The sequence below is a fragment of the Hyperolius riggenbachi genome, chromosome 5, assembly GCF_040937935.1.
Source record: "Hyperolius riggenbachi isolate aHypRig1 chromosome 5, aHypRig1.pri, whole genome shotgun sequence".
Taxonomy (NCBI): Eukaryota; Metazoa; Chordata; class Amphibia; order Anura; family Hyperoliidae; genus Hyperolius; species Hyperolius riggenbachi.
The window spans coordinates 57,179,101-57,206,343 of NC_090650.1; the positions used below are offsets into that span (position 1 = coordinate 57,179,101).

Sequence of the window (27,243 nt, forward strand, 5' to 3'; positions counted from 1 at the left end):
TTATAACACAGTTTGTTGAATTTCGTCCTTATCTGGTGAACTTTCTCTAACCCATGACACTACATCTGAAATACTGGTGTTTGGGTCCAGAAGTCTGACGAGAGGGATATTTACACCTTTCTCATCCAAGAGGCGATATTGTAACGTCATTGCCAGCATGGAGTCAATTCCCAGAGAAGTTAGAAGACTACTCATTTTGAGGTCACTTGGAGTGACATTTGTAAGTTCACTTAATAATGACAAAGTGTAATCCTCTGGTTTTTGTGCATTACCTATGGATTGGTTGATTTGGCTTTTATCCTCTCCAGGGTTCACATATTCCATTATCAGTTTGTTGAGTCGCTGCCTTAAAATGGGGTTGAAAGAAATGCGTTTGTGATGCATCATCTTAAAATCAAATTTGACTATTGCTTGTTGACTGTTGTTGAGCAAGAGGTTTTTCTTCAGATAGGTATGAATTTCATCTTCATTTATAAGAAGTATCCCTCTTGCTTGTAAAAGTTCATGAATTTGGTGTTGGTTAAGTAATACTCCAATATTGAGACCTCCCCAATTAATTGATTGGGCAGGAAGGCCAATATTTCTTCTGTAATGGCAGAAAATATCCAGGAAGGAGTTGGCAGCAGCGTAATTGGCTTGTCCTGGGTTCCCAATAAACGAAGCCACAGATGAATAGCATACAAAGTAATCCAGTTTTTGGTTTAGCGTAGCATTGTGAAGGTTGAGAGCGCCTTCCACTTTTGGGCTTAAGACTTTCTCAAAAAGTGACAAATTTAAATTCTGCAGGATGCCATCATGTAAAACAACAGCACTGTGAAAGACACCCTTGATTGGAAGATTAGGAAAATGTTTTTGAATGGATTCAATTGCTTTTTTTACGTCAGTATAATGGATTAGGTTGCATTGCAATGTGATAACCTTACAGTTTTCCTTTTCGCTCTGGGCTGTAGCTATTTCTTGATTCATTTCTGTTGTGGGGCTTCTTCTTGATAGAATCACAACATGGCTTCCCCCATTCCGAAGAATAAATTTGACAGTTTCAAACCCTAAACCAGTCAAACCACCGGCAACTATGTAGACTGCATGGGGTCTGAAAAGTACTGAACTATGGTTGGACATTGGAATCTTTTTCATGGTGTTAATGTCTAGCTCAATGAGTGGTAAGGACTGGGCATTAAAATAGCTGGAGACTATATTGTCCATGCCAGAGCTTTGTTGAAATGGTTCAATTAATTCTTTTGTTAGTATGTTGGGGCTTTCTGAAGTAAGTGACTTCAACCATTTGTGAAGGTCTTTTGAGGTTTCTTGTAAGTATGTCCTTTGAAAGATGACACTGAGGTCTAACAGGTGCATGTGTGTGTCTGTTTTGCGATTCAGTGTAAGATTCTGAAATGTTTTAACATTTTTCTGGTCATATATGACAACTACATCTTTGAGATGGGGTAACTGGGAAAGGTCTTTTCTTGAGATTAAGTCTGTTGAAGGAAGAATGATGATGGCACTGCAGTGGTGGCCTTTGATTTTACTTCCCAGAGATACTACCGTCTCCCAGCCTCTGTGTTTTGCTGCTTTCACTAAAAGTGTACATAGGATTGATTTTGATTCCGGTGTTACAATAGTCAGTTTAGGTTTATTCTTTGCACGTGGTAACCGTTTATGTAAAATTTCCCAGGCTAGAACAAACAGTGAAATGCAGGGCGTCTCTCTTAAAATGGGAAACTTTTTAGTTTGATAGCATACAGTTTCTGGAATCCTTATTCTGGAGTTTGCAACCACTGGATAACACGCAGCAACTGTGTTGCCAACTTTTATTTTCTTGACATCTCTTCCAACAGCCATTACGGTACCTGCAAAATCCAGAACAACGAGTTTATGTTTGTCAGGAGACATACCATTCCAGTACAGAGTATTGCCATATCTCCAGCTTGAAAGACTTACTGGGAAATAGTCCTCAGTGTGGGCACATATTTTTTTAATTTTAATCAGTAGGTCTTTGCTTGAGAGTTCAACAGTACCAGAATTAGCTGGCTCAGCAGAAAGTCCAGACATGGTATTAATATCTGAAGTGCACAAGGTAAAAATATCTGAATTTTCTATCGGTGTTGTATGCGGTCTATGGTTTTCAATGTCAGTGGGCATTATTTCTCCTGCATATATACGGCCTTCATTGATCCATATTTCTGGATAATCACTTGGCTTGTAATGAAGGAGGACTTGAACAAGGGCTTCTTCATCTTGGGGACTGGAGGAGCTAATGTCAATAAGCTGAAAGAGAATGTCAGGCAGCTCAGTTGTACAGGCTCGAGTCATCCCAACCAAAGCAAAACCAGGGTTAATGTGATCTACTGTGCTTTCGTGTGTTCTGTATGTTACAGTCCTAATAGATGCTCTAGATTCCTTCTGTCTAACTGCTAAAATGAGCTGACGGTAGACCTCACAGCACTTTGCTAAATGTTGTGAGAGATTGTTTGGAACTACATCATTGACTCCTTGTATCCCCCACATGAACACAACGTCGTTATACTCACTGCTGTGTAGTTTCTGGATCTGGCTCTCTGAATCCCAACTGTTAAAGTGAATGAAGCTTAGACCCTTATTAATATACTTTGATAGCTGTTGGCCAATTCCACAATTATCGGCATAAATTAGCATACTTGGATGATCATCTGGTTCACTTGCTATTGGTGGGATTTGTGTCCAGCTCATTTGGAAAAATACATTAACTTGTGCATCCACTGCTTGCCTCATGGATTTCATCTTAGCACTTTTGATCTCTGCTAAAACTAGACCCTTCATATCTGCAAAGCACCCACAAAGTTCAAAGGAGCTTTCAGTTGTGTTTATGATTTTCATGTAGATAATCATTTCTTCCTGGAGAGGCTGAAATATTGTCAAGCCTTCTATAGAAGAAGGAAAGATTGCTGCTGACACTTTGGTTCCAGAGCCCACCACACAAACAACCATTTGAAGGAAACAGTCCAAAATCACTGGGTGAATGTGATGTTCATACATGGTTTCTTTAACCTCTTCACTCACTTTGATTTTGCCAATTCCTTCTTTTAGTTCATCCCCATAGAGGACATCACACAGCTGCTGGTAGGAATTCCCATACTCAAATCCATACTTACTAAGTAATTCATAAACGTCTTCCTTTTTGAAAACTGTTTGACACCTCTTAACAATGTGTTGAATGTAAATTCTTTTGTCACTGTCGGTTATAATGTTATTTGTTTCAATTGTTCCACTTGCATAAACGTGTTGTGTCAGGATATCAAAGTGAGTGACTTGGCCTTGTTGGCGTAATTTCACACTAAGCTCTTGAGATTCCTTTTGAAGAATACAGGGGTTCAAAAAAGTCGCACTAATGTTCAAGGACCGTAAAGGCACTCTAGGCTTTGAGCTTGTAACTGCAGCTGCCAATCCAAGTTCAACATAGAAGGCGCCAGGTACAAGGGCAGACCCCAAATTCTTGTGTTCATAGACATACGGGGTTACTGACTTTGAAATAGTACATTTGAACTCACTGTAATCTCCACTAACACTTTGCAGCAGTGGATGACTGGCAGAGGTTAATGATTGCTTTCCCTGCCTGATTTTTTCAAAATTGATGTCTTGCTTGTTATGCTCGAACTGATATCTTGGTATTGGTGATGGAGAAGATTTATAGGCTGAAAAAAGATTGTTCCAGTTGGGATTGTATCCCTTTTTAAAAAGTGCCATCATCATAGCAAACAGAGATTCATATTCATATTTAGGTTGCAGAGCTGGCAAAATGGTTGTACCTGGTCCAAGAATTTCGGTAATGTTTCGTTGAAGTGCTCTTCGGGGCCCAATTTCAATAAATATTATGTGTTCTCTCTCATTTGCAGAGGCCTTTATGGCATCTTGAAACGCAACTGGCTCACGAATATTTTTAGCCCAGTATTCTCCTGTGGTAAAATCTCCTTTTGTAACTGGTTTGCCAGACACTGTGGAAACAAGCGCAGTTTGTAATTTTTGTTCATGTAAGTTATGCAATTTGTTCTTTATCTCATCCAATATTGGATCCATTAAGTGGCTGTGGTATGCAGTAGGAACAGCTAAAGCATGAAGAAATATATTCTTGCTGCTGTAATTTTTGAGTAATTGAGCATTTAAATTCTGAATGGCTTCTCCATCTCCAGATACTGTACACGAGGTAGGGCTGTTATAAGCAGCAATGGATAGCTTTCCATTGAAGGGCAAAATCACATTTGATATTTCAGTTACAGGTACATTGCCAACAACTAACATTTTTCCCTCAGTGACCTTACACTGTAGTGTGCTCCGATGATAGATCACTCTAACAGCATCCTCAAGTGAAAGTATACCTGAGCAATGTGCTGCAGCAACTTCTCCTACCGAATGTCCTACAATGCAGTCTGGGTTTACCCCCCAATGTCTTAGAAGACCCACTAGTGACACCTGGATTGCAAAGAGCAACAACTGGGCAACATCAGCACTAGAGAAGTCATCAAACTCATTCTCCAGCAATTGCACCACAGAAAGTGATGTGTAAACTTGAAACATCTTGTCTATTTCTAAACATTTTTCTCGGAATACTGGCTCACGTTCTAGCAACACCTTGCACATCCCCTTGGAAAGAACCCCATTCCCACAGAACACAAACACGATTTGAGGAGGACTTCCTTTGGTGGCAATGGTCTCTGTATTTATAGACTGAAGTTGCTGCTGCAAATGGGATAAGGAAGAAGCCAGAAATGCTGCTCTGTATTTATAGTTAAGATGACTTCTCCTGCAAGCTGCTGTGTACACAAGGTTCTCCAGAGACAATGATGACGGAGTCTTGTTTATTGCTTGTTTTGTGTCTTCAATACTGAGCTGAAGAGATTGTCTGGAAGCTGCTGATAATATGAAGAGTTCAACAGGTCTGCTGGAGTCATGTTCACGGTATTTCACTTTATGCTGCTTGATGACGATATGAGAATTGGTTCCTCCAAAGCCAAAGCAATTAATACCAGCCATTCTTCCAAATTTGTTGTCTTCGTGCCATTTTTCAGGAGCTGTTGGAACAATTAGTTTAGAGTCTTCAATCTGTTTGATGCCATTTTCTTTGGAATAATGTAAAGAGGGTGGAATGACCTCATGGTGCATCATGAGCAGAACTTTTATCAGTCCAGCCATCCCAGCAGCTGATTCCGTATGGCCAATATTTCCTTTAACTGAGCCAATCTTCAGGGGTTTCACTCCACTGTTACGCCTTTTCCCAATGATGTTGCCTATGCTGGTGACTTCTATTGGGTCCCCAACAGGTGTACCAGTGCCATGAGCTTCAACATACTGTATAGAGCTTGGGTCAATTGTTGTATAGATCCGTTGTAACAGCTTCTCCTGCTGGTGCAGAGATGGTTTCGTGATTGGCGTTACTGACCGACCATCTTGATTAAGTGAAGATGCACATATCACTCCCCATACTTTGCTGCAATCCTCTTTAGCCTGCAAAGAAGAAAATATAACTTGAGAAGAAGAGAACATGAAAAATAAACACTGAAGGCAAAATATTTTACTAAAGATCTTGTGGCCTGCAGCATTTTACATCAAATGTGGTCCTAATCTATTTCAGAAGTTAATGCTAATGGGAACTTAAAAAAAAAATTTAAAAAAAATTATGAGGAAGTGGCATGGCGGCTACTGCTAGTGTGGATTGACGGCGTTTGGTGGGGTTCTTTGGGGAGCTTGGGCGTCCTGATGAAGCGCCCCTCTTGAGGGTGCGAAACAGCTGTCCACTGTACCTTGCTTATACCTCCCTACCTCTCCATTGTTACCTATGTACCTGTGGATTTGGATTTTAAAGTGATTCATTAAAGTGTTTTATCCTGGATGTTCCTAGTCGTGGCATTGGGAGCGTAGCTATAGTCCCCACGATCCTTGCCATTGTGGCATACTTTACCTGCTTCCAGCGGTAGGACAGGTCCTCACTCTTCTCTTATGTGCAGTCATACTCTGCCTAATACCTTGTGGCTTACGATACGGAGATGGAAGCCACATGGAGATGAGCTATACACCGTGGGGCTGCACTGAAGAGACAAATCGGGTGCACTATTAACTACTTAAGGACTGCAGTCATAAAACCCCTTAAAGGGATACTTATGTCAAACAAAAAAAATTTGTTTTACTCACCTGGGGCTCCCTCAGCCCCCTGCAGCTGTCTGGTGCCCTCGCAGCACCGCTCCGATCCTCCTGTCCCCACCAGCGGCTGCTTCTGGTTTCGGCGACAGCTGCCGACAGGCTGGGACTGCGAGTGATTCTTCGCGTTCCCAGCCACAATAGCACCCTCTATGCTGTTATTGCGGCCTTCTTGCCGCAATAACAGCATAGAGGGCGCTATTGTGGCTGGGAACGCGAAGAATCACTCGCGTTCCCAGCCTGCCGGCGGCTGTCGCCGAAACCGGAAGGAGCCGCTAGCGGGGACAGGAGGATTGGAGCGATGCTGCGAGGGCACTGGAAAGCTGCAGGGGGCTGAGGGAAGCCCCAGGTGAGTAAAACTATTTTTTTTATTTGACTTAAGTATCCCTTTAAGGACCAGACACTTTTTCCATTCAGACCACTGCAGCTTTAACAGTTTATTGCTCGGTCATACAACCTACTATCTAAATGAATTTTACCTCCTTTTCTTGTCACTAATACAGCTTGTTTTTGGTGCTATTTGATTGCTGCTGTGATTTTTAGTTTTTATTATATTCATCAAAAAAGACATGAATTTTTTTAAATATATGATTTTTTTAACTTTCTGTGCTGACATTTTTCAAATAAATTAAAATTTCTATATACATTTTTGTCCAAATTTATTGTGCTACATGTCTTTGATTTTAAAAAAATCCAATAAGTGTATATTTTTTGGTTTGGGAAAAAGTTATAGCGTTTACAAACTATGGTGCCAAAAGTGAATTTTCCCGTTTTGAAGCATCTGACTTTTCTGAGCACCTGTCAGGTTTCATGAGGTGCTAGAATTCCAGGATAGTATAAATACCCCCCAAATGACCCCATTTTGGAAAGAAGACATCCCAAAGTATTCACTGAGAGGCATGGTGAGTTCATAGAAGATTTTATTTTTGTCACAAGTTAGCGGAAAATGACACTTTGTGACAAAAAAAATAAATAAAAAAAAAAAAGTTTCCATTTCTGCTAACTTGTGACAAAAAAAAAAAGAAAAGAAATCTGCCACGGACGCACCGTGCCCCTCTCTGAATACTTTGGGATGTCTACTTTCCAAAATGGGGTCATTTGTGGGGTGTGTTTACTGTCCTGGCATTTTGGGGGTGCTAAATTGTAAGCACCCCTGTAAAGCCTAAAGGTGCTCATAGGACTTTGGGCCCCTTAGCGCACCTAGGCTGCAAAAAAGTGTCACACGTGGTATCGCCGTACTCAGGAGAAAAAGTATAATGTGTTTTGGGGTGTATTTTTACACATACCCATGCTGGGTGGGAGAAATATCTCTGCAAATGAGATTTTGATATTTTTTTTTTTTTTTTTACACACAATTGTTCATTTACAGAGATATTTCTCCCACCCAGCATAGGTATGTGTAAAAATACATCCCAAAACACATTATACTACTTCTCCCGAGTACAGCGATACCACATATGTGGCACTTTTTTGCACCCTAACTGCGCTAAGGGGCCCAAAGTCCAATGAGTACCTTTAGGATTTCACAGGTCATTGAGACATTTGGTTTCAAGACTACTCCTCATGGTTTAGGGCCCTTAAAATGCCAGGACAGTATAGGAACCCCACTAATGACCCCATTTTAGAAAGAAGACACCCCAAGGTATTCCGTTAGGAGTATGGTGAGTTTATAGAAGATTTTATTTTTTGTCACAAGTTAAATGACACTTTGTGAAAAAAAAAACCCAATAAAAATCAATTTCCGCTAACTTGTGACAAAAAATAAAATCTTCTATGAACTCACCATACTCCTAACGGAATACCTTGGGGTGTCTTATTTCTATAATGGGGTCATTTGTGGTGTTCCTATACTGCCCTGGCATTTTAGGGGCCCTCAACCGTGAGGAGTACTCTTGAAACCAAATGTCTCAAAATGAACTGTGAAATCCTAAAGGTACTCATTGGACTTTGGGCCCCTTAGCGCAGTTAGGGTGCAAAAAAGTGCCACACGTGGTATCGCCGTACTCAGGAGAAGTAGTATAATGTGTTTTGGGGTGTATTTTTACATATACCTATGCTGGGTGGGAGAAATATCTCTCTAAATGGACAATTGTGTGTAAAAAAAATAAAAAGTCATTTACAGAGATATTTCTCCCACCCAACAAGGGTATGTGTAAAAATACACCCCAAAACACATTATACCACGTCTCCTGAGTACGGCAATACCACGTGTAACACTTTTTTTTCCAGCCTAGGTGTGCTAAGGGGCCCAACGTCCTATTCACAGGTCATTTTCAGGCATTTGGTTTCTAGACTACTCCTCACGGTTTAGGGCCCCTAAAAGGCCAGGGCAGTATAGAAACCCCACAAGTGACCCCATTTTAGAAAGAAGACACCCCAAGGTGTTCCGTTAGGAGTATGGTGAGTTCATAGAAGATTTTATTTTTTTTCACAAGTTAGTGGAAAATGACACTTTGTGAAAAAAAAAAAACCTATAAAAATCAATTTCTGCAAACTTTTGACAAAAAATAAAATCTTCTTTGAACTCATCATACACCTAACGGAATACCTTGGGGAGTCTTCTTTCTAAAATGGGGTCACTTGTGGGGTCCTATACGGCCCTGGCATTTTAGGGGCCCAAAACCGTGAGGAGTAGTCTAGAAACCAAATGCCTCAAAATGACTGTTCAGGGGTATAAGCATCTGCAAATTTTGATGACAGGTGGTCTATGAGGGGCCGAATTTTGTGGAACCAGTCATAAGCAGGGTGGCCTCTTAGAGGGCAGGTTGTATTGGAACTGAAGTGCAGGAAGCGCAGGATGTTGTCAAATCGTGAGTGACCTGGACATGGCAGCAGAGAACATGGGCATGTGATGTATTGGGTGCGTAGACCAATCAGACCGCAATACATTCTTTTTGACTAGACTCATATTAAGGAGAAGGCCCCAAAAAAATGTTACATTCGGAATCTTGGGAGTGGCTTCCACCGTAAAGGCTGGGCATAGTAGCTTCTTGGATTGGCGATTGTGTATTGTGTGGCATAACGGTTGGTCTCGCCACAATTAAGTCGTACCAGCAGTGATCAGAAAAAAAAAATTCTGTCACTGCGGTGGGGCAGGTGAGGGTTTGGCCGGGTGATCAGAAGCCCGCAGGGGGGGGCAGATTAGGGCCTGATCTAATGGATAGGTGTGCTAGGGGGTGACAGGAGGTGATTGATGGGTGTCTCAGTGGGTGATTAGAGGGGAGAATAAATGCAATCAATGCACTGGGGAGGTGATCGGAAGGGGGATCTGAGGGTTCGGCTGTGTGATCAGGAGCCTACACGGGGCAAATTAGGGCCTGATTTGATGGGTAGGTGTGCTAGGGGGTGACAGAAGGTGATTGATGGGTGTCTCAGGGTGTGATTAGAGGGGGGAATAGATGCAAGCAATGCACTGAAGAGGTGATCGGGGGTATCTGAGGGCGATCTGAGGGTGTGGGCCGGTCACTGGGTGCCCGCAAGGGGCAGATGAGGGTCTGATCTGATGGGTATGAGGGGTAGCAGTGACAGGGGGTGATTGATGGGTGATTAGAGGGGAGAATATATGCAAGCAATGCACTGGCGAGTTGATCAGAGGGGTCTGGGGGGCAATCTCAGGGTGTGGGCAGGTGATTTGGTGCCCGCAAGGGGCAGATTAGGGTCTAATCTGATTGGTAGCATTGACAGGTGGTGACAGGGGGTGATTGATGGGTGATTAGTGGGTGTTTAGAGGAGAGAACAGATGTAAACAATGCACTTGGGAGGTGATCTGACGGCGGGTCTGGGGGCGATCTGAGGGTGTGGGTGGGTGATCAGACGCCCGCAAGGGGCAGGTTAGGGTCTGTTCTAATGGGTAGCAGTGACAGGGGGTGATTGATTGGTGATTGACAGGTGATTATAGGGGAGGAAAGATGAATACAGTACACAGGAGGGGGGGGGGGGGGGTCTGGGGAGGATCTGAAGGTGTGGGGGGGTGATCAGGAGCCCCCAGCGGGCAGTTAAGGGGTTAATCTAAAAAATAGAGTTGACAGATAGTGACGGAGTGATTGATGGGTGATTAGGGGGGTGTTTGGGTGCAAACAGGGGTCTGAGGGGGTGGGCAGGGGGGGTCTGAGGGGTGCTCTGGGCAATCAGAGGGCAGATCAGTGTGTTTGGGTGCAGACTAGGGTGGCTGCAGCCTGCCCTGGTGGTCCCTCGATCACTGGGACCACCAGGGCAGGAGGCAGCCTGTATAATACGCTTTGTATACATTACAAAGCGTATTATATGCTTTAGATGCGGCGATCCAGGGGTTAACAACCCGCCGGCGCTTCCGAACGGCCCATGGTTGACGTCGCGGGTGGGCGGAGCCTATTGCCAGCGGATGCGCGCGCCCCGGCACAGAAGAGTCCCAGGACCCGACGCACATCGGCGTTACGTGGTTCTGGGCATGCCACTTTGCCGCCACCCATAGGTAGTGGGTGGTCAGCAAGTGGGTAGGCGGTAGCCTGGCCTTCAGAGTTTTACTTGGGGGGCCCAGTATGTTCCAATTATGCCCCCGGGAAACAATTAGTTACATGTGCCTACTCACTTCCACTTCATTGTATGGCTGGGTAGAGTTCTACTTTAAGTAAAGAGTAACAGGAGGCCTGTGAACAGGGGCATAACTAAAAATCTTGGGACCCCCAGCAAAACATTGATTCCTCCCCTCCAGCGTTTTCATCATTTTCCTTGCCTACCCCCTGGTGACTTTCACAGCCAGAAGGCCCATCTTGCAAGGGTCATAAAACAAATATAGACATCATACTCTTCACACTCATAACAAGTGTAGCCACAAAAACACCTGATCTGAAGAATTTACCCCGAGGGAGTGAAGTAGTAGTTGAGGCCCCATTAAAGCTCTCGGCCTCCCTGCAGTCTCAGGGGCTGCTCCCCTGTAGTTATGCCCCTGCCTGTGAAAATGACTATAAGTTACCTTATGTAAGGGTTTGAGGACAACAATGCCACATCCTTCTCCTCTTCCGTAACCATCTGCCTTCTTGGAAAAAGGCTTGCTTATTCCCTCTGGGGAGATCATTTTGGCCTTACTAAGAGAGACAAAGATGCGAGGCTCCATGATACAGCTGACCCCACCACATATCGCCATCTCACAATCTCCTGTGCAGGGAAAAGGTTTCATGATAATGATCAGCAGGATATTTAAAAAAAAAAAAAAAAGGAAGCATGTTTAAAAGGAAATACATTTGGCATCAACAAAGGGGTCCCTAATATCGCTTTCGGGAAGGGGGGCTACACTGTAGTTAGCACTACCCCTGTGTTCCAGAATAACGTGCACTATAAATGTCTTTTTCCCCATGTAGCTTTTACTTATGGGGGGATTCTAAAAATGTTGTATATGTTACGGCCAGAACCCGAAGTCTGGCCACTTCGGGTTCTGGCCGGTCAAAGCGCGAAGTGGCCGTGCACCTGCGGCCAATGTTAGAAATGAAAGATTCCCGGCCGCATAAATGAATTAGGTGGCAGTCTCGATGCGGCCACATGTGTTGAAATCCTGGCGGCGTAAATTAAATTCCCCTGGCGGCAATTTGACCAGATGAAGCAGCCTCATCGGCTCTGCCGCCTCTCCACCCCCTGCCCCTCTCCTATGCAGCTGTAGCAGCCTGGGACCACCCGTGACCCCCGCAGAGTCATTCGTAGCGGCAGGGAAGCAGAGCAGGAAGGCTGCAGACATTGCTTCTGCCAGCACCTGCTCTGCAGAGGAATGAACAGCAGGATTCCCTGCCGCTACGAACGACTCTGGTGGGACACGCTGCCAAAGCTGCAGAGGAAAGAAACAGCAGGAGTCCCTGCCTCTACAAACGACTCTGGTGGGACACGCTGCCAAAGCTGCAGAGGAATGAACAGCAGGATTCCCTGCCGCTACACACTACTCTAGGGGGACACGCTGCCAAAGCTGCATAGGAGAGGGGCAGGGGGAGGAGGCAGAGCCGAAGAGGTGGCTTCATCTGGTCACATTGCTGCCAGGGGAATGGATTCAATTACGCCGCCAGGATTTCAACACATGTGCCCGTGGCGAGACGGCCACCTAATTCATTTATGCGGATGGGAATCTTTATTTCTAACATTGTCTGCAGTGAGACGGCCACTGCACGTTTTGACCGGCCAGAACCCGAAGTGGCCAGACTTCGGGTTCTGGCCGTAACATATACACGACTAGGCAGGCTGGGTCGCTGCTGGCATCTTAGTAAACCTTTCTTGGAACTGCTTTTGAAAAGAACACAGTAAACTGACATAACTCTGTACTCTGTAAAGCTCTCTGGAAGATGTCAGCACTATATAATACTAAATAATAATAATAATAATAATAATAATAATAATAATACATTTGTGTACACATTTATTTCAAATGTTACCCTTTTTTCTTGATAATGGCCCTTCAAAAGCACATTTCCTCTATTTTTTTTTATTGGTTTCTAAAGGTGTCCTTTAGCAATACATTATTTTTCACAAATGCAATCATTCGATCAGATTTGTGGGGTTATAAGTAAACAGAAGGCAATTATTGTTTCCATAAATGGGACGATTCGGGCACTTTCTCTCTTCAGATACAATCAAAAAATTCAACATTCCGACTGACAAATTTCTGTATGCCAACAGATCATAGAATCATTTCACTGCAATTTTATCAAAATGTGGAATGGTTTTCTGTACAATTTCATCATAAAAATCTGATCGAATGATCATACCTGAGGAAAATATTGTACTGTTAATGGGCACCTTTCATTTATACTCTGTAAAGTATGGTTTCACTTAAATCAGGGGTGTCCAAACTTTTTAGGCCAAGGGCCATATCGTCGTTCCTGAGTGTGCTAGGGGGCCAAACTAGCAAAGTTAAACATAATTTTTTGCTGATTGCCGTCAAGAACACTATTACTGTGACATTTTGTTAAATAAAACATTTTGACTGGGAATAACCCATAGACGAAGTGCAGTGTAACACAGTGGCAACTGCTAATAAGTGGCTGTTGCTGCTGCCACAGTGGCAGCTGCTAATCAGTGGCTTCTGGCCCCTGCATGTGGCACCACAGCTACGCCCTGTGGGCCACATGGAATTAACAACTGTAGAGAGCTTTGGGGGCAACCAAAAATGGCCCGACGGGCCACATTTGGCCCCCAGGATGGACAGGTATTCTCATTCATAGTATGCACATTCATGGTTTAAAAATGTGGAATATTTGTTTGGAAAAAACTGATTTTTTACATCTCAAAAGTTAACAATACCAGTTTCCAAAATTCAACTACAGTGTTAATTTTTAAAAACATTTTCTTTAAAGAGAACCTGAACATACCTAAAAAAAAAAAAATGTCCTTACCTGGGGCTTCTTCCTGTCCCCCATAGTCCATGGGGTCCCTTGGCATCCTCTGAGCCCCTTGGTTTTCCCGCTGGCAGCCACGTTACACCTGCGACCCGAACGGGGGTTGTGTCGAGTGCACATGCATGGCCCTGTCCACACACCCATCTTTAACATGCTACTGTTGCTGGGAGAGTTCTGTGCACACACTGTTCATTCTTTTGAGAACCGCACATGCTCAGAACTCTCCCATTGACGGGAGCGTGATTGAGATGGGTGCGTGGATAGGGCATAGTGTATGCACACTCGCTACATTCCCCGTTCGGGTTGCAGGTTTTAACGTGGCAGGCAGCAGGAGAACCCAGGGGACTCAGAGGACGCCAAGGGACCCCACTCGAAAAAGCCCCAGGTAATTAAAAGGTGGCCAGTTTTAGCTAAGTTCAGGTTCCCTTTAAGCATTTCAGTAAGCCTTAGTTCTGTTCTCTGCACAGTACCTTGTCGGATGGCTTGGTATGCACAGTGTAAAGCCACGAGGGAGGAGGAGCAGGCGGTATCAATTGACATGGAAGGTCCAGTTAGGTTAAAGAAATATGATAGCCTGTTGGCTGCTATGCACATCGATGTGCCTGTTCCAATGAAGTGATTGATGTTTTCAGGATCATTAGGATAAAGAATTTCTGCGTCTCTGTTCATGAGACCTATAAAAGAAAAAACATTACTAAAGGTTAAATCTTCTCAGTTGTTTTGATTAATGATTTATGGGTGAATTAATCAGCTTGAATCAGTAAGTGAAATATTATATTGATTGGATCCGTTATAAATGAAAAAAGGCTTCCTCCCATTTGGGTGCCGCATGAAGCCAATAGTAAACAGGGGCGCAGCTAGACTTAATAGGGCCCCCCTGCAAAAATGGTAGCATGGGGCCCCCCTGGTCCACAAACCCTATGAGGGTCATGTGATTGGTAGCTGGCTAATGGCAGCAGAGAGTGTTGAAGCAGCGTCTGGAAGCAGGAAAAAAAATTACAGATGCTCCCGCTACTCTGCATGGCAGGAGGAGGTGGCGGGGACAGTTTTTGTGAGCGAAAGGGTTTTTTCATTTCTTTTGCTAATTGGCTGCACTTGCGGTTGGGGAGAGGAAGGAGGAGGGGCCCCCAAAGCCTCCAGGTCCCCCTTTAATGGCAGTGGTCGCAAGGGTGATTGCTACGCGCATAGTAGAATATTGGTCAGACAAGCATATTATTTTATTATTTTAAGCACATGAACTGTTTCCTGATCTCCATTTTACTTCCTCCTTTCCACTGTTACTTTACAGCCTTTCATTAGGCTCATCTATTTGTTGAATGCTCTACGGCACTTTATTGTAATTGTAGTATTGTGAGGTCATCATGTTCCGCATATGCAGCGCGGTGTCCACGAGGGTACCGTGCGCCCGCTCTTACAGGTCGCCGGCTGATTCTGAGGTCTGACGCTGGGATGACAGCGAGTGGGGGTCCCTGTCACTAAACATGGGTGGCACCTGTCACTACCTACACTAGGGGGCACCTGTCACTACCTAAACTGGGGGGCACCTGTCACTTCCTTCCTAAATTGGGGTGCACGTCACTACCTAAACTGGGGGGGGGGCACCTGTCACCACCTAAACTAGGGGTGAGGTCCCTGCCACTTAACATGAGTGGTCCTTGTCACTACCTAAAACTGGGGGTGCCTGTCATCACCTAATCTAGTCCCTGTCACTAAATATGGGGGTCCCTATCACTACCTAAACTGCGGGCACCTGTGTCGGAGGCACTCAAAATCTAATTCCTACTGTAGTCCTAGTCTAATGTCCTACCATTGCTAAGTTCATGTAAATTTGGCTCCACCCATGACCACACCCACATCCTGGTCCATGGCCATGCCCATCTTTTGGCGTGGCGTGCTAAGCGCACTGCGCTGTTACCCCCATTTCCCCTTCCCCAGAAAATTTTCTGCTGACGCCCATGACTCATCATAGTCTAAAGTCATATCATATTATTACTATAATGTATTTATGTAGCACTTCTGCAGCACTTAATCACGTCACTGACTTTCCTCAGAGTAGCTCACACTGGTTTCAGCCGATGATCGTTATGTGTGTAGAAGGGCCGCCGATCGACATTGCTCGTGCATCATTAAGGATCTATCCTGTTGGATGCTTAATGACCCCCGATCGCAATGCTATTTTCAACCCCCACCGACCGATTGAAGCCGCTCCGCTGTATGCCGATTGTCGCCCCTTGGCCTCCACTCTATAGCAACAGAACACATTGCTAGCCTCAAGGCTAGGGATGAGTCTGTACTACATCGTTCCTCAAATTGTAGCCTGAGTGATTGTTTCCCGATGCCTGAGAGCAACAATGCTCACGTGTGTACTTAACCACTTCCCGACCACCCACTGCACAGGGGCGGCCGGAAAGTGGATCCCGCAAGGACCGCCGCATGCACAGAGGCGGCGGTCCTTGTACGGGCATGGGCGGAGCGATCGCGTCATCCGTGACGTGATCCTCCGCCGGGGATCGATGGCCGGGGATTTAGCCTCCAGCTCGCCGGCCACTTAGCAGCGCCGGCGGGCGAAGGAATACACATATCCGCCGATCATTGCATATAATAGGCTTTGTAATGTATACAAAGCCTATTATACAGGCTGCCTCCTGCCCTGGTGGTCCCAGTGTCCGAGGGACCACCAGGGCAGGCTGCAGCCACCCTAGTCTGCACCTAAGAACACTGATTTCTCCCCCCCGCCCCCAGTTCGCCCACAGCACCCCTCAGACCCCCCCCTGCCCACCCCCCAGACCCCTGTTTGCACCCAATCACCCCCCTAATCACCCATCAATTACTCCCTGTCACTATATGTCGACACTAATTTTTTTTAAATTCCCTAAACTGCCCCCTGCTCCCTCTTGATCACCCCCCACCCCTCAGATTCTCCCCAGACCCCCCCCCCCCCCGTGTACTGTATGCCTCTATCCCCCCTGTAATAACCCACCGATCACCTGTCAATCACCCATCAATCTCCCCCTGTCACTGCCACCCATCAATCAGCCCCTAACCTGCCCCTTGCGGGCAATCTGCTCACCCACCCACACCAATAGATCGCCCGCAGATCCGACGTCAGATCACCTCCCAAGTGCAGTGTTTACATCTGTTCTCTACCCTAAACACCCACTAATTACCCATCAATCACCCATCAATCACCCCCTATCACCACCTGTCACTGTTATCCATCAGATCAGACCCTAATCTGCCCCTTGCGGGCACCGAATCACCCGCCTACACGCTCAGATTGCCCTCAGACCCCCCTTATCAATTCGCCAGTGCATTACTTACATCTGTTCTTCCCTGTAATAACCCACTGATCACCTGTCAATCACCTATCACCCATCAATCACCCCCTGTCACTGCCACCCATCAATCAGCCCCTAACCTGCCCCTTGCGGGCAATCTGATCACCCACCCACACCAATAGATCGTCTGCAGATCCGACATCAGATCACCTCCCAAGTGCATTGTTTACATCTGTTCTCTACCCTAAACACCAACTAATTACCCATCAATCACCCCCTGTCACTACTACCCATCAGATTAGACCCCAATCTGCCCCTAGGGCACTCAATCACCCGCCCACACCCTCAGAACACCCTCAGACCCCAGCCCTGATCACCTCGCCAGTGCATCGCTTGCATCTATCCCCCCCTCTGCTCACTGATGTATCAATAAAGTTGAAGAAACAGTTTTTACCCAGCCCTGGTGCAGCGGAATTTCTTCTTTTTGCTTAATATTCCCCCCTCTAATCACACCTTGAGACACCCATCAATCACCTCCTGTCACCCCCTAGCACACCTACCCATCAGATCAGGCCCTAATTTGCCCCGTGTGGGCTCCTGATCACTCGGCCAAACCCTCAGATCCCCCTCAGACCCCCTTCCGATCACCTCCCCAGTGCATTGATTGCATCTATTTTCCCCTCTAACCACCCCCTAAGACACCCATCAATCTCCTCCTGTCACCCCCTAGCACTCCTATCCATCAGATCAGGCCCAATACAACCTGTCATCTAAAAGGCCACCCTGCTTATGACCGGTTCCACAAACTTCGCCCCCTCATAGACCACCTGTCATCAAAATTTGCAGATGCTTATACCCCTGAACAGTCATTTTGAGACATTTGGTTTCCAGACTACTCACAGTTTTGGGCCCGTAAAATGCCAGGGCGGTATAGGAACCCCACAAGTGACCCCATTTTAGAAAAAAGACACCCCAAGGTATTCTGTTAGGTGTATGACGAGTTCATAGAAGATTTTATTTTTTGTCAAAATTTAGCGGAAATTGATTTTTATTGTTTTTTTTGCACAAAGTGTCATTTTTCACTAACTTGTGACAAAAAAATAAAATCTTCTATGAACTCACCATACACCTAATGGAATACCTTGGGGTGTCTTCTTTCTAAATGGGGTCACTTGTGGGGTTCCTATACTGCCCTGGCACTTTAGGGGCCCTAAACTGTGAGGAGTAGTCTAGAAAACAAATGCCTCAAAATGACCTGTGAATAGGACGTTGGGCCCCTTAGCACACCTAGGCTGCAAAAAAGTGTCACACATGTGGTATCGCCGTACTCAGGAGAAGTAGTATAATGTGTTTTGGGGTGTATTTTTACATATACCCATGCTTAGTGGGAGAAATCTCTCTGTAAATAGACATTTTTGTGTAAAAAAAAAAAAATCAAACAATTGTCATTTACAGAGATATTTCTCCCACCCAGCATGGGTATGTGTAAAAATACACCCCAAAACACATTATACTACTTCTCCTGAGTACGGCGGTACCACATTTGTGGCATTTTTTATACCCTAAGTGCGCTAAGGGGCCCAAAGTCCAGTGAGTACCTTTAGGATTTCACAGGTCATTTTGCGACATTTGGTTTCAAGACTACTCCTCACCACATGTGTGGCACTTTTTTGCACCCTAACTGCGCTAAGGGGCCCAAAGTCCAATTAGTACTTTTAGGATTTCACAGGTCATTTTTGTTTCAAGGCTACTCCTCATGGTTTAGGGCCCCTAAAATGCCAGGGCAGTATAGGAACCCCACAAATGACCACATTCTAGAAAGAAGACACCCAAAGGTATTCCGTTAGGAGTATGGAGAGTTCATAGATTTTATTTTTTGTCACAAGTTAGCGGAAAATGACACTTTGTGGAAAAAAACTATTAAAATCAATTTCCGCTAACTTGTGACAAAAATAAAATCTTCTATGAACTCACCATACTCCTAACGGAATACCTTGGGGTGTCTTCTTTCTAAAATGGGGTCATTAGTGGGGTTCCTATACTGCCCTGGCATTTTGGGGGCCCTAAACCGTGAGGAGTAGCCTTGAAACAAAAATGACCTGTGAAATCCTAAAAGTACTAATTGGACTTAAGGCCCCTTAGCGCAGTTAGGGTGCAAAAAAGTGCCACACATGTGGTATCGCCATACTCAGGAGAAGTAGTATAATGTGTTTTGGGGTGTATTTTTACACATACCCATGCTGAGTGGGAGAAATATCTCTGTAAATGGACAATTGTGTGTAAAAAAAAAAAAATCAAACAATTGTCATTTAAGGAGATATTTCTCCCACCCAGCATGAGTATGTGTAAAAATACACCCCAAAACACATTATACTACTTCTGAGTACGGCAATACCACGTGTGGCACTTTTTTGCAGCCTAACTGCGCTAAGGGGCCCAAAGTCCAATGAGCACCTTTAGGCTTTACAGGGGTGCTTAAAATTAGCACCCCCCAAAATGCCAGGACAGTAAACACACCCCACAAATTACCCCATTTTGGAAAGTAGAAACTTCAAGGTATTCAGAGAGGAGCATAGTGAGTCTGTGGCAGATTTCATTTTTTTTTGGTCGCAAGTTAGCAGAAATGGAAACTTTTTTTTTTTCTTGTTTGTCACAAAGTGTCATTTTCCGCTAACTTGTGACAAAAAATAAAATCTTCTATGAACTCACCATGCCTCTCAGTGAATACTTTGGGATGTCTTCTTTCCAAAATGGGGTCATTTGGGGGGTATTTATACTATCCTGGAATTCTAGCCCCTCATGAAACATGACAGGTGGTCAGAAAAGTCATAGATGCTTCAAAATGGGAAAATTCACTTTTTGCACCATAGTTTGTAAACGCTATAACTTTTACCCAAACCAATCAATATAGGCTGAATGGTTTTTTTTTTTTTTTTTTTATTAAAAACATGTTTGTCCACATTTTTCGTGCTGCATGTCAGCACAGAAAGTAAAAAAAATCATTTTTTTTGACAAAATTCATGTCTTTTTTGATGAATATAATAAAAAGTAAAAATCACAGCAGCAATCAAATAGCACCAAAAGAAAGCTTTATTAGTGACAAGAAAAGGAGCCAAAATTCATTTAGGTGGTAGGTTGTATGAGCGAGCAATAAACCGTGAAAGCTGCAGTGGTCTGAATGGAAAAAGCCCACGGTCCTCAAGTGGTTAAGGTTAAGGTCTCTGTGCAGTATGTGAGGCGGCACACTTGATATTTTGGGTGCTGCTATAGATCGCTGTGAAAATAGACAGATGTCAGCTGGGGGCCATCCTTACAAGATCTGCTTCAGGCAGCAGAAAGTCTAGAACCTGCCCTGTGCATAGTCTTACAAATGTTGCTATTCATTTTTCCAACTCCGCTCTTGTAATGTGTACCCAGCCATCTGATACAAGCTTCACAGGTACCCTCTTAGGTTAGGTAATCATTTTGCATCATTGTTGGTTTATCAAATCACATACAGTATTATATCCTAACTTTATTCATAACTCCAATACCATCTATGCAAAGGAGAAACAACGAGACACAAGGAAAATACAACAAACTAAACACTACATGGATAAAATTAATTCATCAGTATCAGTAATAGTTCAGTATCTAAACTATTATTCTTAAACCAGGATTTAGCTTGTGCTGGAGGAAAGACAGGATTGTGGCCCACCGTGGCCAACACAGATAAGCCACCTTCCTTATGCCAGTTTTTTACCAAATGTTGCTATTGAGCTTCATTTTAGTTACACCTGAATGGAACTTGTGGCTGGCAGGATGCAGAGTTGCCTGGCATCTGTTTAGCCGCCCGTCTGAAAAATGGCGAGCAGCATTTGAGAAAGTCTTTGTTTCCTTACCTATGAAGACCCCTGTGTTACTTCCACTGATGCTCTCCATGGCATACCCAGCATCCTCCAGGGCCCTGTAGGTACATTCCAGCAGTAATTTGTGCTGAGGGTCCATATGATCAGATTCTAAATTATGAATTCCAAATAGCTTGTTGTCAAAAACATGAATTCTAGGGTGCAGAAAAACAAAAGTCCACATTAGTAGTGCACATTCTTTTTACTCTTGCTCTACACTTGATTTTCTCTCAGTTTTGCAATAGACATAATTTAAAAAGGGAAGGTTCAGGGATGCTGCAAAAAAAATAAAAATCCACATCCACTTACCCTATGGCTTCCTCCAGCCCGTGGCAGGCAGGAGGTGCCCTCGGCTCCCGGTGGTCTCCGGTGGCCGACCCAACCTGGCCAGGCCGGCGGCCAGGTCGAGCCACTTCTGCACTCCATTGTGCGTTCCACGCCGGCGCGCTGACGTCATCGGACGTCCTCCGGGCTGTACTGCGCAGGCTCAGTACAGCCCGGAGGACGTCCGATGATGTCAGCGCGCCAGCGTGGAACGCACAATGGAGCGCAGAAGAGGCCCGACCTGGCCGCCGGACTGGCCAGGTCGGGTCGGCCACCGGGAGCCTGTGGAGCAGCGCCAAGGGCACCTCCTGCCAGCCACGGGCTGGAGGAAGCCCCAGGTAAGTGGATGTGGATTTTTATTTATTTTTTTTTTGCAGCGTCCCTGAACCTTCCCTTTAAAAAGAACCTGAGGTGAACTTGAGTAAAAAAAAAAAAAAAAAAAAATCATACTTACCAGAGAAGAGGGAAGACCCTGGATGCTGTAGAGGGTATTCATGTCCTCTTTTCGTGCCAGGACCCTCTGGAAGATAGAGACTTTGCTCCCCTTCAGGCATAAGCATGGCAGTGCTGCCCCCGCGTGAGCACAAGTGGCACCGGTCTATTGTGCTGGCGCAGCCATACTTGCACAGGCCCAGTAGGGTTGTACTCATTCCTGAAGAGGAGCATGTCCTCAATCTTTTTACCAGGAAGACCTTCAAATTGACTGCCGCTGTGGAGAGGGCCCAGGGAGACTGGCATAGAGCAAAGCTGCGGTATGGGAAGGGACACAAGTAAATTGGATTTTTTATAATTTGCCTCATGCATCCTTTAACCCCTTCAGGACCATAGGCTTACACCCCCTAGTGACCAGGCTCACTGCAGGGCTGTACAACTCAGCACACAAGTGATCCACCCCTTTTCTGCCCACCAACAGAGCTTTCTGTTCATGGGCTCTGATCCCTGCTGGGATTTTTGTTTATTTGTTCTTTTTTTTCTTAATAAATATTACTTTTTTTTTTTTTATAAAAATTTTTAAAACCCTCTCCCTCCCCCGCCAATCCCAGCGATCGGCTCTCATAGACATCAGCCTATGAGAGCCGATCGCTCTCTGTGCCTCCCAAGGGGACAGCAGAGTGTCAAGGCTAACAGTCTCCTAGTGGAGCTCCGTCATTCAAGCGGAGATGCACGCGCGATCTCCTGCAAAACCCCGCCACAGGACCTCACGCCAATTGGTGTTGATCGCTCCTGGTGCTGCCGCTGTGTTCACGCCAATTGGTGTTGAGCAGTTCTGGAACTGCTGCCGCGTTCACGCCACTTGGCGCTGCGGTCACGCCACTTGACACATGAAAGGATCCCCAATAGAGCCCAATTACTTGCAAAAGAATAACTCAAATTAATTTTCATTAAAGTGCAGGGCCTTGCTAGTAATGAACGCTATGATACTCCATGACGGATATGTGGTCAGCAACACAACCGCTAGTAGATATTTCAATCCTGTTGTTAAAGGCCATTTTCCTTTAAAGAGGAACTGTAACCCAGGATTGCACTTCATCCCAATAAGAAGCACATACCACCTCTTCCATGAGAACACTTTACCTTTTCTCGAATAGCTAAGGAATCAGGGATGTCCGTGTGGCCTATATTGTGGTGAAACTGTGTGTGTGTGTGTGTGTGTGTGTGTGTGTGTGTGTGTGTGTGTGTGTGTGTGTGTGTGTGTGTGTGTGTGTGTGTGTGTGTGTGTTATATACACACACACACGTTAGTGGGTGTGTTTATGGATAAGTGTAGTTGGGGCTGTTCATTTTTTTTTTTTTTAAATGTCTGCCAGCAGTAAAGATGATGACCTACATGCTCACGGTGGATCAAACATGACCTAAGTGCATGGTCAGTATCAATCATTTCTTTATCTAACGTCTATTTTTTTAATTTTTTTTTTGTCTTCTTACTTTGTGCTGTCTTGGTCTCTCTCTCAGTCCTCCCAATCGTTCAGTTAGGTTCCTCGTTAATGTTGATTTTGGCTATTCCTGTGACACAGCCTGCACTGAGGGATCACCCTTCGTGTCATGTGCCCTTGACTGAATATTGAATATTTATACCATACACTTACCCATCTACAAAAGCCGCTCTGCAGGAGTAGGTTTTGCCCGGCTTGTTAGAATCTGAATCATACCAGTGTTTGGCATTGAATCTTTCTTCCGGTATCTCTACTGTGCAATTTCTTCCTTCCACAATAACTTTCCAAAAGTTGTCAATTCCTTCCCCTGTTCATGTAATGAAACAAAAAAAAAAAAGTATATTGCTTCTATAAATTCATTTTTCTCATAAAACCATAAAAATGTGACGTGTTTTCATGCCATTTTCATTTCATTAAATATAGTGTTAAAATGATTTACAAATCATTGTACTGTATTTACAATGTCTTGCAAAGGTTACAGTCTTGCCTACCGGTGTGTCTGTCTGTGTCAAACTCCAGTCTGAACTGAGAAAGAGAGAAATATGTTCTATCCACTTGATGAAGCACATGTTTCCACACCAGCTTCTGCGTTACTTAACTTCCTGGGCGGTAAGCCCGTGTTGAGCACGGGCTATGCCGCCGCAGGGCACCGCTCGGGCCCTGGTGGGCCGATTTGCACAATTTTTTTTTGTTACACGCAGCTAGCACTTGCGATCGTCACCGCTCCGCACAGATTTGCCGCTAACCGCCCCCCCCCCTGTACGCAGCCTGGCCAATCAGTGCCAGGCAGCCATGGCGACGAGGGAAGCCAAGCAGGAAATCCCGTTCTGAACGGGATTTCCTGCTTGCTCTGATCACCGGAGGCGATCGGAGGGGGTGGGGGGATGCCGTTGCACAGCGGCTATCATGTAGCTAGGCTAGGCTAGCTACAGGATTTAAAAAAAATTTAAAAAAAATTTAAAAAAATAAAAAATAGTGCTGCGCTGCCTCCTGGCGGTTTTAATTGACTACCAGGGAGGTTAAAGCGGATCCGAGATGAAAAACTAACTATAACAAGTAACTTGTCTATATATCTTATCTAAAGTTTAGATAGTTTACATAGCAAATCTAGCTGCAAGCATCTTCTATAGAATATGATTATTTCTTCCTGTGATACAATGACAGTAGCCATGTTTGTAAACATTACAAACAGGCAAGCTTATCTGTATCTTCTGTGAAAAAAACCTAATCCCCCCCCCCTCCTCCCCTCTGCCTCTCAAATCTCTGGCTAGTAATACCTCCCCCTCCTCCTGCCCAGACAGCTCCCATGAGCCCTTGCTACTGCCAAGGCTCTCTGAAAAACCGTGGGCGAAGCTTGTTTAGTTTATAGGGAATTAGAGTATTAAAACAAAAAACTAAAAAGTATTTGGCTTGAGGAATGCCCTATAAACATTAGGAAAGGAACACAATTATGCAATGAGTAAAAGTTCATCTCGGATTCACTTTAAATGGAAACAAGCCTCAGCGCCGGGCCGAGACAGAGGCGAGAGAGGCTCCAGCCTCAGGGCGCAGTGTAGGAGGGGCGCACAACTCACTCAGCTATCATTCCCCTATTAAGTTTGAAGCAGAGAAAAATAAGAAAAGGGGATACATGGCAGTGACTGCAAGACAGATAACTAGAGATTAAGGTAGGTGTGTGTGTGTGTGTGTGTGTGTGTGTGTGGGGGGGGGGGGGGGTATTGGGGCTCTTAGTCTAATAGCTATTAGTGTGCGATGGCTGGGGTGGGAGAGATGGAGGAACGCACTTTGGTGTCTCATCCTTGGGTGCTAGGGGACCTTGTTCTGGCTAACGAAAACACTATGAAAAACACTACATGCAGCAAGATTGTGAATTTGAAAAAAATTGCGTACGTACAAAGATCTCCCACTGGCGTCCAGCAGAGGTGATAGGTGCAGGACCAAGTAGCCAAAGTCCAAACCAGTATCCAAAGAAGGACTCCATCACCCATATACACACACGTGGCCACACAGGGTGCTGCTTGATCATAACTGTGGGGACCCTGTGTGGACTCCGAAACGATTTTCTGTTTCACAATCGATTGTGTGTATATGGTGATGGAGCAATAAAAAGTTCCTGTTAAAGTCGTGTGCGGACCTTCTTTGGATACTTGTTTGAAGAAATTTCTTAACAAGTGTATTGCAATCGTCCACAGTGTGAACCAGCCCTCAGGGTCCTTTCACACTGTGCATGTTGCAGTATAATCACAACAGTGCCGAAAAAGTCAAATCGCACTTTTGCGATGCGACTATACAGTGAAACATCCGGTACAATAAAAGTATGCTTTGCTGCCACTGTAAAACGTGCAAGTTGCCTGGTAAACGCACAGCATGCTGTGTGTTACTGAATCAGAATCAGAATCAGAATCAGAATTTATTATCGCCAAGTACAACCGGTGGGTTGTACCCGGAATTGGTTTTGGCACATACAGGGTCGTTGGTGAAGAGACAAGAAATAGCATACAGTTAAGCATGGCACATACATAGACGTGAGACAAGCATACATAGGACAACATTACAGCTTGTGCGTACAATTAAGCAGAGTGCAGCGTCACATGCAGTCAAGCATGGGTCATACGTATAAAATATAAAAGCAAAAATAAAAAGCAAAAACAGAGCGTTACAGCATACACGTACATTTAACGTAAATACAAAAACATAGCAAAGCATACATTGATAGCAGGAACAGAAAAGAGTGGGACTGGAGGAGCAGCCTGAGAGCTGATCTGAGCGCTGCCATTTTCGGCACTGGACGCTACACAGCGACACGCTCCCAACAAGACAGGTGCACCGATCGTCCACGAAAGTAGAGAGAAGGAAACTGGGAAAGCAACTGAGAGAGAGAGAATGGATAGCTAAAGAGGAGAGAGACAGAGACAGAGAGTCCCCTTTAGGACTGCAGATTGTGTACAGTCCGATGAACAGTGCTCCTAGCCGAACTGAGGCTTGGTTCTGGCTTGGTGCCCGGTCTGGGCTGGTCAGGTCAGGTCCTGCAAAGTTCTGGCTTGGTGCCCGGTCTGGGCTGGTCAGGTCCAGAGTCCCTATTTATGATGGTTGCAGGCAGAGGGGAACTGGTGGAGTGTAGATGTGGCCGCAATTTGAGGGCTGGATGTGGGGGTGATGATCTTATTGGTAGTGGCCCCATCAAGGGAGGTCCTCCCAATGTGGCTGCAGCCTGGACGGGGGGAGAGGTGGCCTGCGTGTGCTCAGGTGGAGTCCCCCTTACACGGCAGCAGTGGCAACGGAGCTCCGATGCGGAGATCCGGGCACGTGGGTAGCCAGACTGAGGCAGTGAGGCTCCTGGGCCACCACGTGGGTGGCGGCCGCTCAGCTGGTCCAGTGATGCTCCCCAAGCGAGTCTCCGACATCCCCAGCCCGCGTCCTGGCAGGCATGTGGTGCGACCGCATGGTTGCACTGAGCGGCGTCTCGTGCTTGCGCTGGGTGCACTCCCCGATGCTGGAGCTGAGGAGGTGCCGCTGGGAGCTTTTCGCTGGTCCCTCTGCGTTGATCCCGCTCAGCTGATCCGGCTCTGCAGCTGACTATAGACCACGTGGGCGGCCATCCCGTAGCCAGGGTTCAGCTGACTCAGCTCCTGCAGCGCTGACTCACAGTGCGTCCTGGATGTCCAGGAAGCCCAGCACTGCATCCCTGGATCCCCAGAGGCAGGGGGGATCCATCCCGCGAAAATGAGATGGTTCTGTTGGGGGGAAAGGGGACAAAAGAGTAGAAAGGCCGGAGCCCTGTGTGCCAGGCAACCCTCTTACGGCGCCATCTTGTTGGAAACTGCCACACCGCACGCAATGGGATGTTTGTTGCAACAGAACGCAATGGAGACACTGTGAAAATAAAAGTCTAAAAGTGGCAGTAAGCTCGAATTTCTGTTAGCCCATTTTGTCAACCCAGTCAAAAAGTCTGGCGCCACCCCCCCCCCCCCCCCCCAAGAGAAAAAAAACAAAAAAAAAAACCACACACACACACACACACACACACGTACCCGAGATCCAAACAACTTTCCAATCCTGTCGCATTTCGTGTCTCACCCCCTTCCTGCGCTCCGCTAGCCTAGTGTGTAAATGCAGAGTATAGCGCAGCAGAAGCTGTGCTCTCACTTCTCCACCACTGTGTCCACCTGTCTGCTCACCGCTCGGCCTAGTGCCCAGCATCTCCTTCCGCATGTAGGGCTTGATTCACTAAACCGTGATAAGTCATAGCACGGCCGCGCTAGCGTTTTTTGCACACGTTTTTGTGTGTTCACGCGCAATCGCGA

At 45.5% G+C, this 27,243-nt stretch overlaps 1 protein-coding gene across 1 annotated transcript; it reads right to left on the minus strand.

The window, feature by feature from the left end:
* LOC137519313 (mycolipanoate synthase-like) lies at nt 1–27,004 on the minus strand. The gene is made up of 6 exons (XM_068238259.1): nt 26,971–27,004; nt 23,093–23,246; nt 20,677–20,837; nt 13,988–14,191; nt 11,117–11,298; nt 1–5,475 (listed from the first exon to the last, which is right to left on the minus strand). Exons 1-6 carry the CDS (start codon nt 27,002–27,004, stop codon nt 1–3), a joined length of 6,210 nt encoding a protein of 2,069 aa, XP_068094360.1.
* Nucleotides 27,005–27,243: the final 239 nt, after the last annotated feature.